Source organism: Narcine bancroftii, chromosome 7 (assembly GCF_036971445.1).
Source record: "Narcine bancroftii isolate sNarBan1 chromosome 7, sNarBan1.hap1, whole genome shotgun sequence".
Lineage (NCBI taxonomy): Eukaryota > Metazoa > Chordata > Chondrichthyes > Torpediniformes > Narcinidae > Narcine > Narcine bancroftii.
In genome coordinates, this window is record NC_091475.1 from 50,673,566 (window position 1) to 50,692,298 (window position 18,733).

The 18,733-nt window shown below is 39.0% G+C and overlaps 1 protein-coding gene across 3 annotated transcripts; it reads left to right on the plus strand.

Annotated features, from left to right (window-relative positions):
• The first annotated feature begins 519 nt into the window (after positions 1-519).
• LOC138738913 (superoxide dismutase [Cu-Zn]) lies at positions 520-16,594 on the plus strand. 3 transcript variants are annotated; one of them, XM_069890104.1, is made up of 6 exons: positions 520-659; positions 4,139-4,201; positions 13,235-13,328; positions 14,516-14,585; positions 15,171-15,288; positions 16,158-16,594. In XM_069890104.1, the coding sequence occupies exons 1-6, from the start codon at positions 594-596 to the stop codon at positions 16,266-16,268; spliced, it is 522 nt and encodes a 173-aa protein (XP_069746205.1). In that variant the 5' UTR covers positions 520-593; the 3' UTR covers positions 16,269-16,594. The 3 variants fall into 3 exon arrangements, with proteins under 3 accessions (XP_069746205.1, XP_069746206.1, XP_069746207.1); XM_069890105.1 differs by having other exon boundaries at positions 4,139-4,189; XM_069890106.1 differs by lacking the exon at positions 4,139-4,201 and having other exon boundaries at positions 521-659.
• The last annotated feature ends 2,139 nt before the right edge of the window (positions 16,595-18,733 follow it).

The following is an 18,733-nucleotide window of genomic DNA, read 5'->3' on the forward strand; positions in this document are numbered from 1 at the left end:
AGAATGTCCTGAAAGCGCTGCACCGTGCACCTGAAAGGGACAGCTGCAGGGGAGGTGCCAAGGAGCGCGCTCCGGCTCCTGTCCATTCGGGGCGGCTGCATTCAGGTGCCTAGGGAAATGCTCCAGCAATAGAAAGTGCGCCTCAGAGGTGCCTCCTGCTCTTTCAGGTGAGTACCCCGAGAACCGCACAGAGGTAGAATGAGGTTTTACATTGAGGTATTCTGGCCACCTGAAAGAACCTTCAGATAGAAGGGCCAATCAACGTTTTGGATTGGATTCATTATTGGAGCCTGGTTTCTGTTTATTGCATTTTGTAAAGATCACAAGACCAATTCAGTGTAGCACCAATTAAACAAATCAGCTGGAAATACTCAGCAGATTGTTCAGGGTCGAAGGAAGCAGCAGGAACATGTAACATTTCAGTCCGTATCGCTGGAGTAATTTGATTGGAGCACCGTCTCGAGTTTCACGAGTCGCTCGGGACAGCGCCTGCGCGGAGTAGCAGTGCATGACGTATGTTTGACGCATGCGTGTGAAAGGTTTCTTGGGCCAACGCAGAGTTGCGGTTGTGTGGTGGTACATCTGTCTTCGGTATGAAAGCCATTTGCGTGTTGAAGGGTAGCGGTGAAGTCACCGGGACTGTTAACTTTGAGCAGGCCGTAAGTAAACAGCATCGAGTATTGCGGTTTTGGCTCCCGATTATATTTTTTTATGTGGCTGCTGCGTTGGCTGTGGTTCGGTGCATGGGGCTTGTCGGCGACGTTCTCGCTGGGCTGAACCAAATGCGTGCCCCAGTACATTTACACTGCCGTTCCTTCATTCCGCGGTGTGCCCACACCCGCCGGAGAGGGCTGACTTCCTTGGCCTTGGACATCGGCCTGACGCGAGCGACGCCATCCGTCTTGCACAAATGCAGCGCAATTGCTCAGTGTTGGGCCTCTTGGAAATAATCCTTATACAATGAGTGTCATTGCATTTTTTTAAGAGCTAAACCACGAACAAAAGCTTTGACAGACACAGATGACTAAAACACAAATCTGCAGACGCTGTGATTGTAGTTAAAAACACAAATGCTGGAGGAATTCGGTCAGTCTCGCAACGTCCAGAGGAGGTAAAGATATTACCGACCTTTTGGGCTGAACCCTTCCTCAAAGTATGTATTAAAAAGGAAGACGACTGCGGAAGAGGGAAGAATGGAAGGTGGGGGAGTACAGACAAACAGGATGGTATTAATTGGATATGATAAGAATCTACTTGTCTGCTTTACGATAGACTCCTTCCCATGTCTCCCTTCTGCCAGCTCTGTCTCTCCTCTCTGCTTTCACCAAACCAAAATCCACTCTCACCCTGACCCCAGCAGCCCATGACTGTGCTTCCCCTCTTCCCCCCTTCCACAACCCTCCCCCCCCCCTAATGAAGAAGCTGATGTTAATGCCACCTGGTTAAGAGACGGTGTTGTTCCTTAATTTTGCAGATGGTCTCACTTTGGCTGTGCATGAGACCATGGACAAATTTTTCAGCATGGGAATAGGGCAGAGAATTGAAATGGGTTGCCACTGGGCGATCCCCGCTACTGCAGTGGAAAGAGCACCCCTATTCTGTGTGCTCGTTTGTCATAACAATGCAGCACAGATGCACCTTTGCTACAAAGGTTCCACAGGAAATTTAAGCAGATGTTGGTTCGAAATCTGTAGTTGTGAGGCCTAGATGGGTCCTTGGAATTTACTCCATGTCCTTTGGAAATGTCAAAAAAACAAGGGGTATAGGTTAAAAGTAATTAGCAGAAGTATCATATAAAAAAGGGTGGGGGATGCAGGGTTGGAATTCACCCAGAGGGATCTGGAACTTGTTGCTTAAGGGGTAGAGAAGGCAGAAATCCAAATTGTGTTTAAAATAGTACTTGGATGTATACTTGAACAGCCACAACATAATTGCTACTGATCAAGGGTTGCAAGATGAGATTAGTAGAAAAACTTTTATCAACATTTGAGCTCAAATGCAGACTCTTCTGAAGTTCTCTGATTAATATTGACCTTGCCCCTCCTGATATTTTGAATTTTTTTTTGCATGGTCATTTTATGCAAGTCTTCACGTACAGTGATAAAACGTTAATGGAGCCTTTTGTTTAGTTGGTTTAGGAGCTGAGAACAAATTAACTAAGATTCCAACACATGTGAGAAGACATTAGCTTTTATCTTGAGAGTGCTGAAAAAATTATTTGAACTCATTCCAAATGTTTTTGGACTGTGCTCTTTTGGACATATGCCAATTTTTAAAAAAAATTAATTGTTTGCTCAATAACGCACATGAAAGACTTGTTTGCTGCAAGTTAACTGATTAAAAATAATGATTACACATGAGCTTGTATGTGCTAAATGTAAACGTACCTTAATATACCAGTTTTTATTTACAGCAGAGACAAAAAAGGCCTTGAGGATCAAGGCTTTGTGTTTGTGTCAAAGCTTTTCAATAAAGACTGGATATTATCCATCTGAGCTGAATGGTAATCTAAATTCTGTTCTTGTTTGGATAATATATTTGAGGCTCAATTTTTCTGTCCTGTTAAGTTGCTCAGTCTCCCGTTTATGCATAAGTTTCAGAGAAAGTTTTTCTTTTGTTGTGGCCACTATTGTTTTCTCAAACAAAGCTGATTTTATTTCTGTTTGAGAGCTTGCTGTCCAGAAATTTGCTACTGTGCTTATTAATTTACAGTAGCTTGTAAAACTTTTGTAGATGATTAAGTTAGAAAGACCTCTATGAATGGAACTTCCAAATTTGAGTTTTGATTTGGAGAAAGACACTTGAGATCCAATTCTTCAGAAAATTTGTCTTTTTGGCAGTACTCATTTCAGTGCACTTTCTGCTGTTTTGATACCTCCTTTGGATATGTCGAGGCAAACTTTATAAATTAAACCTTTCCACTCTAACTGGACTGTTCATCTTGGGCTTTATAAAATGCAATACAAAAACAAATTTGGGAAATGGGAAGAAATTCTTGAACCAGAAATTGAAAACATGTTGGTTTTGGCAATTATTTTGAATGCATTATCTATTTGGTTAGTTTGGCATTACTGGTTTGGAATCTCTGGGGGGGAAAAAAATCAATTCAAATATTTCAGCATGAAAGTCAGAACTACAGCTTCTGCAATTGGTCCATAGCAACAGTGCTATTCTTACATTGATCAGGTATGATTTGTGCTTGTGTTCCATCCTGCCATTTAACAACTAAAATAGTTGATCTTGCATCACAGCTTCAAACTGAGTACGATCAAAAAGTTGGTTAAATACAACAACAAAAATTCTCGTTTCAGAATAAATTGCCCACTGTCGCTCTTGAGAAAAGAACAGTACAGATTGAAACAAAAAGTAGGCATACAGGTAGTCCCTGACTTGCGACCAAACAAGAGCTACAACCAATCCTTTGGTCTCTACTATGGCTGTAAGTCAGGGACTACCTGTACAGATTGAAATAAAAAGTCGACATACTGTATTTGAGAGTCTACAACTTTATTTTGAACAACATTCTGGAACTGTTAATTCAGAAGAAAATTATTTGTTTCTTGCTGAAAGGAGATGAAGCTTTTTAGCTTGTTGTTGTATATTGGGACCTGTCATTATCAACTGCTGCTGTCTTCCAAATGGATTCATGCAATTGGTTAATACTGGCCATCTGTCATTCTTTTTTCGAGAGAAGAGGGGGAGAGTTGAATGTTCTTTGGCAGTACAGTTAAGCTAATGGTTAGTGCAACACTTTTACAACGCCAGTGACTTGGTTTCAAATCCAGCACTCTCTGCAAGGAGTTGGTACGTTCTCCCGGTGTCTGCGTGGGTTTTCACCAGTGCTCTCTTTCTCCCACCCATCAAAAAGTACAAGGGTTACAAAAAGTACAAGCCTGTTACCAAACTGTACAGTTTTTTAATTCATTTTTTACATTGGCATCAATTAATCAAAATTGCAAGAAATTGGTGTTTGTACTCATTTTAAGAAACTGTTTCATCGGAGACTCTCAGCGTTTCTCTTATAGCATTAAACATTTCTTAAACTGAGATATTTGTTTGAAATATTTTTTGGTTTCTGTTACTTAAGATAATAGATATCAAATATTAACTGTAAATATGAAATTTTTAAAATTGACAGGTCAGGAAGGAACGGAATTGGAGGCTCTGTCCTTGTAAACGTCAGTTAGTGGTAAGACCAGATGTAAGCAAAGAAATTAATTCAATAGATGAGAAAGATTTAGAATTAGAAGTATTAAGAAAGGATTTAAAGAAAGGCACAACATACTGTAATTGCAAAATAGAGCAGTAAAAATTGTGTATTAGATAGCTTTCTTCCCCTCCTGTCCCCAATTGTTTGTATGCAAAGAATAAATGAGCTTAGAATGATAAATATAATTGAAACTTGTACAATTCATTTTATTTTAAAATTGTATATTAAATATTTTTGAATTGCAGGAAGAAGAGTTACACAGGTGTGTTAGCCTTTTCGAATGGAGAAGCAATGTATAAGAACTTCCAAACTGGTTTTGGAATGCTTCTGTTTATATTGACTCATTATGTGTAACTAAATGGGTAGTGTTGTGTATAAGCTCTCTGTATGTCAGTAACCATGTTAGTCTGATGGTATTAAAGAATGAGAAAAGCACTGTTGCATACACAACAGTGGCGATGAGGAACAAAATGAACCCTACAAATGCTCCATATACTAACTGGGGGAAGGAAGCAAAAGCATAAAGGTCAAAGGTGACTACTTAATGAGCTCCACGAGTTTCCATTGAAAGATCAAATCAAAAGCATGCCAAGATGGCAGAGGAAAAGTTCGGAGAATTCAACAAAGCAGACTGTGTAGCCCATAATATTATTGAAGCCACGGTAAACCGAAAACGTGCCCTATTCCTCAGTATAATGGGCAGCAAATCTTTTGATCTCCTTAAAACTTTCCTTTTCCTAGAGGACCCAGGGATGAAGACACACAGAGTTATGCACAGCACTGGAGAACCACTTAAGTAAGCCTCAGACCACTGGTTATGGCAGAAAGGCAGTGATTCTATGAAAGAAAACAAATGCCAGAGGAAGCAGTAAGTGAATACCTGGGAACGTTGTGTAAACGGTCCAAGCACTGTCACTTTGAGCAGTTTCTGACCCAAGCACTTCAAGATCAATTAGTGATGGGGTTGGCAGATCGCCAGGCAAAGCAGAAATTAATGGCAATGGACAATGAAGTAATTCTCGATCACTTATAGAACTGACTGCAGCTCAGAAATGGCAGACAAAAATGTGGATGTGGGCCAACAAGACTTTCTGGTTGGGAGGTTTTCTAGCCAACAGTGCTTCTGTTGCAGGAAGTACAACCATTTCCCAGAAAACTGTTTCTTCAAAAATTCATAATGCCACCATTGCAATAAAAAGAGACATATCAAAGCGAGATGTCCAATTAAAGAAACAGTGAAATGCAGATGGACTCAAAATTGTGATTAAACACTCAGCTGAGGTCAAAGCGCTAGCAGAGAGAGAGAGAGAGCTCAGCTCTAACAACAAGCATAGCAACAGCTCGAAAAATGACAAAACAACAGCTGCATTCTAGCACATCTGAAAGAAAAAAAGCACAGCAATTTGTATTCAGTTAAACATAAACAGCGAACCTCTGAAAATGAAGCTCGACAGAGGGGCTGCAGTGTCTCTAATGCCATTACATTTAAAGTAACGCTTGCTACACACCTTCCGGTGGAAAATATCTGAAATAATACTGAGATGTTACAGGAGACAAAATAAAAGTTTGGGAAGTGTACCATCAAGGTCCAATACAAGCAACAACAGCCAAAAACACGATCTCTACGTCGTAGATACCTAGGGACCAGAACTTTTGGGAAGAAACTGAGTACAACACATTCCTCTAGACTGGCTGGAAATCAGTTCAATACTGAATATAAACCACAAAGACAACACCCAGCCAGAATTCACCCAGATTCTCAACGACCACGATGTGGTTTTCCATCAAGGGGTTCAAGCCAAACTACAATTAAAAGAGAATGTGGTACCAAAGTTCATCAAAGCCAGAACAGTTCCATTTGCAAAGAAAGTAAAAATTGAAGCTGAGTTAAATAGATTCAAAATGAAGGCATATTAGAACCAATCGAATACAGTGATAGGGCAGTGTCCATTGTGCCTGTACGGAAAGCAAACTGTGAGATTCGCATTTGTGGTGATTAGAAAGACACCATCAACCAGGCATTAAAAGTACAAGAACACCCCATGCCCAAAGCAGAAGAACTATTCCAAGTGCTAAATGGAGGTCAAAAGCTCACAAAATTAGATTAGTCACGGGCATACTAGAGTTGGACAAAGAATCAAGAAAATGTGACCATCAATACCCACCTGGACTATTCACCTATGCACACCTGCCATATGGAAATTCAGCAGCATCTGAGATTTTTTTTTTCAAGCTACAATGGACAGATTGCTATATGGAATAGCAGTGGAATGTTACCTTGATGATACGATCATCACAGGCCGAAACGACAAGGAACACTTAACCAAACCTTGAAAAGTTCCTAAAGCAGTCTACAGGCAACGTATGAGTGTCTTCATGCTGCCCTCAGTGACATACTTGGGATTTACAGTAGACAAGGAGAGGTACAAATGGATCCCGCAGCCACATATCCAACCGACAAGTCAGAATGACAGTCCTTTCTAGGGCTTATAAATCACTAAATCAGAAACCTAGCCATAACATGTCTACACTATGCAGCCCCCTAATCCGCTTACTCAAGAAAGGTCAAAAATGGTACTGGAATATGGAAACTAAAAACACAGTTGATCGACTAAAAGAAATATTAACGTCAACAAATGAAGTTCTAATCCACTATGACCCAAACAAGGAAGTGACTCTCGCCCTTGGAGCTGTATTCTCCCAAATCACAGAAGGGTGAGCAGCCAGTGGCATATGCTTCATGGGCGTTAACTGCAAGCAAACGCAATTACGCACAACTGGAAAAAGAAGGATTAGCAATAATTTTGGGGGTAAAAAGATTCCACCAATATGGAAGAACTTTCACTTTAATCACTGACAACAAACCTCTAAGTTTGATTGTGGGCTGCCACAAAGGGATACCAATATTAGCTGCAGCCAGAATTCAAAGATGGGCCATGCTACTAGCTGCATATAGCTATGAAATAAAACATCAACTAGGAACACTCAACAGCTTATCACGCTTGCTCCACTACCCAAAACTGAACAAAAAGAAATTAGTAAATGGACAGCAGAAGCAGCAGTTATCAACCAAGAACAACAACTGCCCATTATAGCTCAAATGATCAGCAAAGAAACCTGAAAGGAGGCAACATTAAGCAAAGTCTAAAACTTCATCCTTAATAGATAGCCAGAATTTGAGGTCATACAAGAAGACCTGAAAACTTACTTCACACTTTGGGGTACCCATACAATTATCCCAGCCAAATGGCAAAACACCATATTATCAGAGCTGCACCACAACCGCCCAATGAAAGTGTTGGCCCGGATACATGTTTGGTGGCCATCAATAGACAGAGATATTGAAAACAACAGTGAGAGAATGCAAATATATCAGTCAATGGACCAAAAAGGCTACAGGCCGAAGCCAACCCACGAAAATGGCCTTCAGACCTTGGCATTGGATTCATGTAGACTTCACAGGGCCATTCATGGAATGACTTTCATTATAGTGGTGGACGCACATTCCAAATGGCCAGTAGTTTTGCATATGAAAAACACCAAAGCCGATTGCACAATTGAATATCTACGGGCAATGTTTGCCACATACGGATTACCTCACTAATTAGTCACAGACAATGGACCCCAGTTTAGATCAGAACCTTTTTTAAAAAAAATTTGTGTGCGACAACAGTATCAGACATATTTTGTTGGCACCCTATCACCCAAGAACTAATGGAAAGACGGAACACTTTGTGCAAACATTCAAAAAGGCGATGAAAACTAAGAAATTTCTAAATGCCTCCTGGGCTCACAAAATTACAGATTTCCTATTGGGGTACAGAAACACACCGCATTCTAACATAAAACGCACCCCAGCGGAATTGATGTTTGGCCGCAACCTGCGGACAAAATTGTTCACAGTTCACCCGGATCTGGACCTCCGTTTCGAAAAATCCACATCGTCACAATCTTTACCTAGAGCACAGCACTGGAGGTGAACGAGAGAGCACTGGCACAACATGACAAACAATAGAAAGACCCATGGGTGGTAGGAGTGATCCTACAAAAGTTGAGGCCCTGCTCATACTCTGTTCTAATGGGAGACAGACTGTGGAATCGACACATTGACTAATTGCGACCATTGTCTGACACTAAAGTCCACAAACTACTTCACAACCTGGAGGAGGTAGAACCAGACCTGCCATGGCAATCCAACCCCTTGGACTGTAAAATAGGGGTGGAGACGGGTAGCCCAGTAACAGCGACAGCAGCCCAGCTCGTAGAACCCCAAAGGCCAGCAGTCGCCATCGACGCGTCCATCAATGGGTCACACCCAGAACAGCCCCAAGCAAATACCGGTCCAGCATGCCATGCCAAGGCAGTATAAGGGAGAAAGATGACCACCCCCCCCCCCCCCCCCAAGCACTTTAAGGACTAGGTTCCATAATTATTATTAAGTTCCTTTCTGTATTATCGCTCAGTATATGTACCCTAATTCTCACTAGAAGTCATGGGCCTGATGTAGTAATGGTAGTTAGTGGGGGCCCATTCAACATTTATTGCAGGGGGTGTGGGGGGGGGGGGGGGGAAGGGTGTTGTGTATAGGCCTGCCCTGCTGTACATCAAGACATCCATGTTCTGTCAATAGCCATGTTTGTCTGATGGTATGAAAAGATGAGAAAAGCATCATGTCTTTGAGTAATTGTGTAAGTGCATACACAACTGGTGTTTTCTAAAATAATATCTTGTATATCCAGCTCAGTGCAATATAAACCCATCATATCCCATTTATTTCTTTTTGTGATATCTTTGTCACCTTTTGAGCCATTTCCAAACTTGAAGATCTTTCAATGTTCTGAATGGTTTCCAAATTGAGCCAAAGAAACACGAGTTTAAAGCAGATATTTTTGGAGGTGGTATTTCTCAATGGATTATAGCTGCTAGTTTTCTACCTTTAACATTCCAACTCTTTTCAGATACAGACATCTGAGGTTTTGTGAACAACAAAAGGTGGCATGTCTGTCACTGGACAACAGATTGATATTTGAAGTTGAGCTGAATCAGAACCACAGTGGGGTGATGACCAACCGTTTTTCCCTGCTCTGTTTTTCCCTGGTGTTGAATCGAAGTCTTAAGATATTTCTAGAATTGGAGAAGGGAGAGCGCTGTTGAGTAGTCTATGTGAGAAACAGTGATAGATGTTATATACTGGAGTACAGGGCACTAGTCATGAACAGCAGTAATATTTTAGTGGATAAGTTGGCAGCAATTTTCTTTGAATTTATGATGGAGTGGGCTTCATTCCTGCAAGCTAATTTTTCAACATACTCCTGACTTGTAGATAGCAGATTTGTTTTTTGGATACCAGGAGGTGAGTCATGAGCTGCAGGAGATGCAGCCTCTGATCTACTCTTGTAGACAGAGTATTCTTGGTGGCAGTTCCAGTTGACTTTGTCATCACTGACCTGAGAATATTGATGGTGGCAAACTTTTCAATGAGAGTACTTTAATGTCATTGGAAAGTAATTAGATTCCATCTTGTTAGAAATAATTGTTGCTTGCAATTTGTGGCATAAATTTTACTTGCCTGTCTGAATGTTAAGGGTGTACTGTCTCAATATCTGAGATTTAAATTGAATGGAATATTGTGCAAATGTCCTCACTTCTGTCCAAATACATGGAAGGTCATTGAAGAAGCTGGTTCACCAAGAACATTGCCCTGAGGAACTTTTGTAGTGATGTTATGCAGCTGAGATCATAGACTTGCAGAAATTACAACCATTGTTGTTGCAAAAAGAATGGTGCCACCCAATAGATTTATTTTGCTTTTGAAGCACATCAACTTGAATTTTTTAAAAAGACACTTTGATTCTATCAGTTAAAAGCTGTTAAAGGCAGTAACTTTCATTTCTTCATTTCATTTCTTCATTTCATTTCTTCATTTCATTTCTTCATTTCATTTCTTCATTTCATTTCTTCATTTCATTTCTTCATTTCATTTCTTCATTTCATTTCTTCATTTCATTTCTTCATTTCATTTCTTCATTTCATTTCTTCATTTCATTTCTTCATTTCATTTCTTCATTTCATTTCTTCATTTCATTTCTTCATTTCATTTCTTCATTTCATTTCTTCATTTCATTTCTTCATTTCATTTCTTTGTTCTATATTTGGACTGAGGCTGGAAAGTGTCAGTAAGTGCTGCTTGATAACACTGTTTAATGATGCTTTACATCAATTGTCTGATGATCAAGAGAACTGGGTTTAGCAGATTCCCTTTCTTTTGCTCCTTGATATCAGTATGTGTCTGGACAATGTCACACATTTTTGGCTTAATGCCTGACCTGGAGATTATGCCATTTTGCAAAATCAATGTTATTTGCTTCACAGAAATCTGGTGCAATCATATGCAGAAACAATGAGAAGCATGGGGAAATTTAGCAGGCTCGAACCCTTTTTTGAGAGCAGCTAGTCCTGAGAGAGTTCTGACCAGAAGCATGGACTGCCAATCTCTCTCCATAAAAACAGTCTGAAATGCTGAGTCCCTCCAGCTTCTCATTGTTTGCTCAAGATTCCAGCATCTGCAGTTCTTGTGATTCTCTCCATTGAGGGTGGCCAAACTTTTTTGGTTGTGGGCCACATATAGAAAAATAAGCTGTTTTTCTTACAAACTGGAGAATACAATATCTCTGTCTGCAATCCAAGAGAAAGTTTTAGCTTTTACCATGTTGATACCCAGATGAACAATTTTATTGAAATGGAAAGATGACTCTTCACCTACTTATACGCAGTGGTAACATGATGTTATGTCCTATTTAAGTTTGGAGAAAATTAGATACAACATTAAAGATAGAAATTTTCAATTTGACAAAATGTGGGGCGCATTAATAGATTACTATCATAATTGGAAGATGTAAGCAGTCTGGATGCTCCAGAGATTCTATGTCAAGTGTCTGAAGGTCATTATTCAATCCATATTTTCACTTTTTTTTTTACAAATTAACCTTGATTAGAGGGATAGATCAGATTTAGTTTTAGGTGTTTTTTAGATTAACTTGTCAAATATGGGTTTAAATATGATTGTCATAAATCATAATCATTAAAGAAGACAGAATTTACCCTTTAGATAAAAAGATCGTTTAATTTAGTTTTATATATTTTCAATCCAGTATTATTCTGGAATATATTATGAGAAAGAGATGGTTATTGACCATATTGATGGAATTTGGTTTTTAAAAATAATTATATTTAATTTGTAATATGCATATAATATGACCTGTTATTTGTTGTATATGTACCTAATATTTTATCCAGGATTCTGAAAAATGGCAACTTACAAAAACCGTTGTTTTTTTTTCGGTAGATGACTTCTGCTCAAAGATCGAGTTTGGTGCCAAAAATGACCTGATGCAACCCTCGCTCAATTCCTGTATATCCCATTGCATTCTATGTCACTAATTAGTGGTATCATTACTTTATAAGTACCCTACCTGTCGAGTATGACCCTTGCTCAACTTGCCTTAGAATATCCTGTATTGTTTTGCTAATTTATAAACCCCTCTGAATTGCCGTATACTGACGCCTGTCCAGCGTTGAGGTGTATTCAATCAGCCCAATGGCGGCTCAATGCAGGATAAATAGCCGTCATCACTACCCATAAACTCCCAAACAGCTGAAACCACTGTATCAGTGGAGGGGAATCGAGAAGGGGGCCATTTCCCTGGAGCTGGTACAAGGGGGGTGCGGGGAGAGAGAGAGACAGCAGCGCGACTTGGGCAAGCTCAGTGGGAGAGGCAGCAGCAACACTTGTGAGCGAGCGGGGGGTGGGAAACGGCAGCAAGACGCAGGCAGGCTTAAAGGGACCACCATTTTAAAATGATTCTGAAATCTGGAAGATTCTAAACAACGGCAGGAGTCCAGTCCCAAGGATCCACTTTAATGATTATGATGGAATGTGTAAATCTACAGATAGGCTGATAAAGTTAACACATTCCTTGTTAATCAAACAAACACATTTCCCCTTGAATTTTGTGGAAAAAGTATTCATTTTCCATCATGTCTGAAATTTTCGGCCCGGCCCTCGCTTGCTATTTTTTGTATTTTCGGTTCCACCATGTTTAATCAAGTGTAACAGTCTAGTAATTGTTCAAATGGCAGTGACATCCAGTGTTCAAACTAAGAAGTGCATCATACACAATGCAATTTATTGTTTGAGACTATTTTCTAACAGGCTATAATTCCATTTTATTTTTAAAATTCTTCCCTGGAACTCTTAAAAATAGTCAATGGGGTGCAGTTGGCCTGGGGGCCGTAGTTTGGCCAACCCTGCTTTAAATACAATAGGATGATGTGACACAACAAACATAAATAAAATAGTTTAAAACTGTGTTACAACTAAACATAAAGCACTGTTTAGATTGTTTCTTAATTTTTTTATAAAAACCTCCAGGCAGAGATTACTATTCCTTAATCTTTTGTAGAATCACCCAAATTGTCTTTAAATCCAGTCCATTCCATATGCAATGGGTAAATCACTGCCTGTGAATGTCTTATTTATTGAACATTTGTTTTGGGACTTTATCCATAAGACTAGATTTTCAAATGAAAAGTTGTATTTAAGATGGTTCAGAAAGATGATTAAAGTGCCGGCTTCATCTTCCAGCACCCTTCTCCAAAATTCTGTTTTATTGCTATAATCACTTCAAAAATCTCCTAGTTAGAAAAGGAAAATGGAAATTGTCACCTCAATCATTCTGACATTCAGTAAGATTGTGACAGATGTGATATTGGGCTTGCTCCACTTTTGTGACTGCTATAGCAATAATACCACTACTCCGATATCTTCAGTAATTATGTAGAAAATTAAAACCAAGTCCCTGAAGCAACAATCACAGGTAAATTTTGCTGAATTAAAAAAAAAACCCACAGTGGTCGATATTTCTCACTGTTTGGAGGCCATTTACATTCTAATTGAGGTTAAGACTTAATTGTAGTTTCAGCTCTATAGAAATAATTATACTTTTTTGTGAAATTTGTTTGCAGGAAGATGGATCTGTGACTGTGAAAGGAAGCATCACTGGGTTGACTCCTGGAAAACATGGATTCCATGTTCATGCTTATGGGGATAATACAAATGGTATGCACTGGAATTTCTTTTCACAAAATTGTGAAGAATGCCACTCTTAATACATCAATGGTTAAAAGATGATGGTTGGTGCAGGAATACTTTATAGCTGAGAAATAAAAGAAGTAGAAGGTAAATTTGCTTGAAAGTGGTGACATCAAACTGGAATTGAACACTTCCCTTTTGTTATGCTGAGATATCCTATCACTATCCATAAAAGCAGTCCGTTTTGTAGCTTTGGACCTTTGTCTGTGATTGCCAAGATGTTGATTATTCTTAAAAGTCTTTTAGTTTTAATCATTGATCACATTCATAAATAAATTTCATCAATCAAAAGACCAGTTGACATTTAAGAATTGACCCCATATTTGATTGTTCTGATTTTTCACTCCAGAGTTCTGGTCGGCTAAGTTTTGTATTGCAGAGGAATGATTGCAATAACATAGAAGCTGCCTTTTAGATGAAACACAAAACCAAAGTCCTCCTGAGTTGCATGCAAGAAATTATATGGGACCAGTTGAAGTGCAGGAGAAATTATTCTCCATGACTAGACCTGGCAAGAAACTCGATTTGGCTGTTGAGTTTCTTTATACTGTGGTTTGGATAGTTGGGTTAATTCAATCACTTATTGTTGCATCCTGTCTAGAGAATTTTCTCAATTGATACAAAAATCCATAAGTGTCTCTTGCAATTTAGTCCAGTTCACTTGCTGATTCCAGAGGGCACTTTGTAAAATTTAAATTCCAAATATAGCACATCCAAGGTTGTTCATTCCCATCAAGAATTGGTCTTGTCCAACAAAAGCTTGTAACTAGAATGCTTTTTCTGAAGTTTGCCTTGCAGCTATTGATGGAAAAAAATTAGCTCCAGTGTTGTAGATGGCTTTCCCAGGTATTAAAACATTGGCAATGATAGAGAAATGGATGTTTCTGGTTCCACTCTTCCTGCAGTCTGTAAGGTTTTTCCAGTATGGACTCTCGACTTCAGCTTTATTAAACATCTGGCCTTTTATCTCTCTATTTGACTCCAAGTGTCAATGAACATATGAGATTTTGCAACACTTATTGGGAAAAAAAGAAAACCCACACCTTGCATAATTGAAAAGGTTTGTGACTAATTAACTGAGATATTGTTTATCTTGTGTAGATGTGCTGACATTTGGTTATGGATTAATTATCTTGTATTTATACACAAAATAGGGTGTATCAGTGCGGGACCACATTACAATCCTTTTTCAAAAAATCATGGTGGACCAGATGACCTTGAAAGGTGAGCTTTGTATGAGAATTTTTGGGGTGGTGGGAGAAGATTATCGAAGAACACATTTTAATTGATAAGGCTTGCATTAAAGCATTTTAATCAAACATTTCACATTGATCTATTTCACCTGCTCCATTTTAACTAATTATTGACTGTGTTCATGTAATATTGCTGATTTCAGAACTGTTCCATTCCTACTTTCTAATTGGAGGAACTAAATTCAAGAAAATTGGATAATATTTGACTGGGCTGTGTGCATTACCTTTTGGAAGGCTTTATGCTCCAGGGAATTGGTGTCCCCATAATGCTAAGAGACTTGTACGAAAGTTATTTTGTAGGCTGATATATGATCTTAAGAATTAGTTAAAATAAGTCAGCGAATTTCTCATTCAGAATCATGTGAAAGTAATATTCTTGCGAAGTGCCTTCCGTTGTGTTAAATTATGAGTGACTACAGTTAGCTTCCAGCGGAAAATACACTGAGGTTGAGGTGAACTACCTTTTCACCTGTTGCAATTGGTGAGGGGTTGGTGGGGGGGGGGGGGGGGAGTGGAAACTGTTTCAAAACTGAAATTGTTTTGCAATTTATTATAGACATGTTGGTGATCTTGGCAATGTGGTGGCTGATGACAATGGTGTGGCCAAGTTTGAAATAAAAGATGGCATGCTCAGTCTCTCAGGAGAAAGATCCATTATTGGACGTACACTTGTGGTAAGTATTCAAACCTGTGGATTTCATCCAAGTAACCAAACTACCAATAGGTTCCTGAGGAACTAACCTGGTTGATAATAATTGCTCAAATCGTTGTAAAAGTTACTAATCCTAGATTTTTGAAATCTGCCTAATAATCCATAAATAATTGAATATATATATGTTGGGTGTATTGTTTATGAAGGGAATGAGGAGAGAAATAACTACCTTTGCCTACTCTATTGGAGAACAAACTTGGAGCAAATTGCAGCTTTGGCCTTTTCATTCATTTTTATTGACTATAATCCTCCAAACTCTTTAAGCACTAAGTGAGGCGTCTTTCAAGCCACTACATCATGTTGAGCAATTGGGCCAATAACCTTTCTCTAATTGTGCTCCCAATTTGGTGCAATTGCAATGCATATAGTCTGCAATCTATCTTTTCAAACTGAATGAAATGGCTTGACCATTGTAGATGGATTAATGAAATATAGTAGTGTGCTGTTCACCAGTATCTTGTATTTTGAGGCATTTGCAATAGATTTTTATTTTGGCAGGCCTAGTTAATGCACCTTGAATTCTTGTGCAAAATCTGAACTGCTTAATTGTGGGTTGGATTTGCACTGGGTTAAATTTTGTGAGGTGTGAAAGGACATTATTTTGGGTGGACATAAAAGATCCTTTCAACATATTCAAAGAGATTGGCACTTGTAGTTAAAATTGTTCTTTTGAATATACGCTAATGCAATTTTTCATGTTCCTGAGTCCAACAAACCATTGATTACAGAGCACATTAAAATTTTGAGGAACACACTTGATACTGTTTATTCCTCTTGAAAGCTTAAAAATTGCCTATTCATGTTATACTAATGTTATTTTCTTTTGTAAAGATTCATGAGAAGGAAGATGATTTGGGCAAAGGAGGAGACGAGGAAAGCACCCGAACCGGAAATGCTGGAGGACGCTTAGCCTGTGGTGTGATTGGGATTGCCAAAGAATGAAATGTAATATCTTCTGGAGTTAGGGGTGGTAAATGGTGTGTAATTTTTCTTCAGCTCTGCAATTGAAGCCTATTGATAGTCCACAGCACTGAAGTATACCATTTAATCTCAACTAATGAGGATATATTTTGAATTTAAATGTGTATTGGTTAATTTCTAAATGCAGAAATTCTAAGTGACATTCTGTTGGATCTTGATTGTTGACCTGGAACATTTATTTTGCTGTAAGAATACAGGGTATACCCCATGAAGTGGAAGAACTGAGTAATGCACTGTCAAATAAATAGAATAAAGTGTCCTTGACTTTCATTATAAAAACTTACAAATTGCAAGCTTTTTATTGGGACTTCTGTAGAGATCTTGAACTTGTGTAATAGCATTTTGGATTGCAAGGTTGTTTCTCAGCACACTACAGAGCTAAAAAATTGGATGGCATGGTTGGTGAATCAGTTAACGCAACTCCTTTACAGCACCAGCGATTGGGATTGAGGTTCAAAACCCCTGGTGTCCATGAGGAGTTTATACAGTTCTCTCTGTGTCTGCATAAGTTTTCCCTGGAGACTACGGTTTCCTCCCACCCTCCAAAACATCCTGGGGGTGTAAGTTAATTGGGTATAAATTGGGCAGCATGGACTCGTGGACCAAAATGGCCTGTTACCATGCTGTATGTGTCTACATTTAAATTTTTCAAAAATTTAAATAAAATGCAAAGAAATTGGGTGTTTTATTATTGTGGTGGTTGCATTTAACAAATCTGCAGTATATAATTCAGGACTCTTGAATTTTTTTTCTTTAAATAAATGTCCATTTTGAAACTCCAGATCTACATGAGCAGACAATTTACTCACAGATGGTTATAACGAAGTGCTTGTTCAGCATAACAATTCTTGCCAATATCTCTTCTGAAAGAGCATAGATCCTGTTGTATTTATATAGTTTTCACATTGTGTCACTTTTCAGCTTCACTCTCTGCACATTTAATCTCTTCATGCTCAGTTTTTGACAAAGGTAGAAGAATTTTTTGTCATGTTAGTGTAAAAAGATTGTGTTAATCCAGTTACTCCTTCCTATGCCTGTGACAATAGAACAGCAAGAGTGAACAGTCCATTAATTACACTGTGCTTCCATCTGCGAGAGAGGTCAATTCCAGATTTCACTATTTATCAGTGAAATTTGCTGAGTATTTTCATTCTCAGTGTTTAACTATGAAAACTCCTGATCAATATTACACGATGATACTACTTCAGTTTCTCTATATCCAGTTAATAAATGTTATGTCTAGAAGATTAGAATTTCAATTTATAAATTAAGATTGAAATATCACCCACAAAGGCAAGGTTGGCTTTTAAAGCCCATGCAAATTATCCTTGAGGGTGTTGCTGAGCCCACTGTAGTCTTTGATTATCTTTGGCTTGGCTTCGCAGACGAAGATTTATGGAAGGGTAATGTCCACATCAGCTGCAGGCTCGATTGTGGCTGACAAGTCCGATGCGGGACAGGCAGACACGGTTGCAGCGTTTGCAAGGGAAAATTGCTGGGTTGGGGTTGGGTTTTTCCTCCTTTGTCTTTTGTCAGTGAGGTGGGCTCTGCGGTCTTCTTCAAAGGAGGTTGCTGCCCGCCGAACTGTGAGGCGCCAAGATACACGGTTGGAGGCGAGATCAGCCCACTGGCGGTGGTCAATGTGGCAGGCACCAAGATTGGGTAATTGCAAGATTTTGATCCATTGCGATGAATGAATGGTGTGCCTTTTCTCCCTCCAGTTAAGATGCATGCATAATGCTGGTTAACAAAGATTGTATATTGGGGAGGTGTTGTCAAAGTTGGCTTGGCGAGTGACTGTGCTTGTATATGGTCTATGGTATGTATTTAGTTGTGAAGATAGATAAGATGTCAGATTTTTCCCACTAGTTTGTAATTTTTTTTTAAGTAACCTTTATATGGATATGTAAAAACAATACCATGTGCATTGATGAACAAATTGGCCTAGAATCACTGTTGAGTGAGTGGGTGGGGTGGGGGGGGGAAGATGATTAAGTGCAGAAAGATTTTGTTTGTAATTGCAGTGGGTGAAAGAGTTGTTGCTAAACTTGAAAGTGATAGTTGCAGCTCACATTCACATAAATAATTGCGGTCCACATTTAAATTCTAGTCCAAATTAAACAAGTGGGGGGCACTAGATTTTTTTTTCAAATTCAAGTGCATTTTCAAATTGCTATACTGTGCTCCTTGTCAAATTGTACTTTTCCAAATTGAATTCTTACACAGACAACACAGGCTTTTAACTGCTGAGGCCAAAAGCTTGAGAATTCTAATGGTGGTGGGAACAGCTGCACTTTTGATTTAATTGATTTGAGCAACTTGCCAACTAAGTTAGAAATAAGAAATATTTAGGGATAGCACATGAGGTTAGGATAACCATTCTGACATTGGTTCAGGCAGAGCCATTCTATCCCCCAATGCAATAG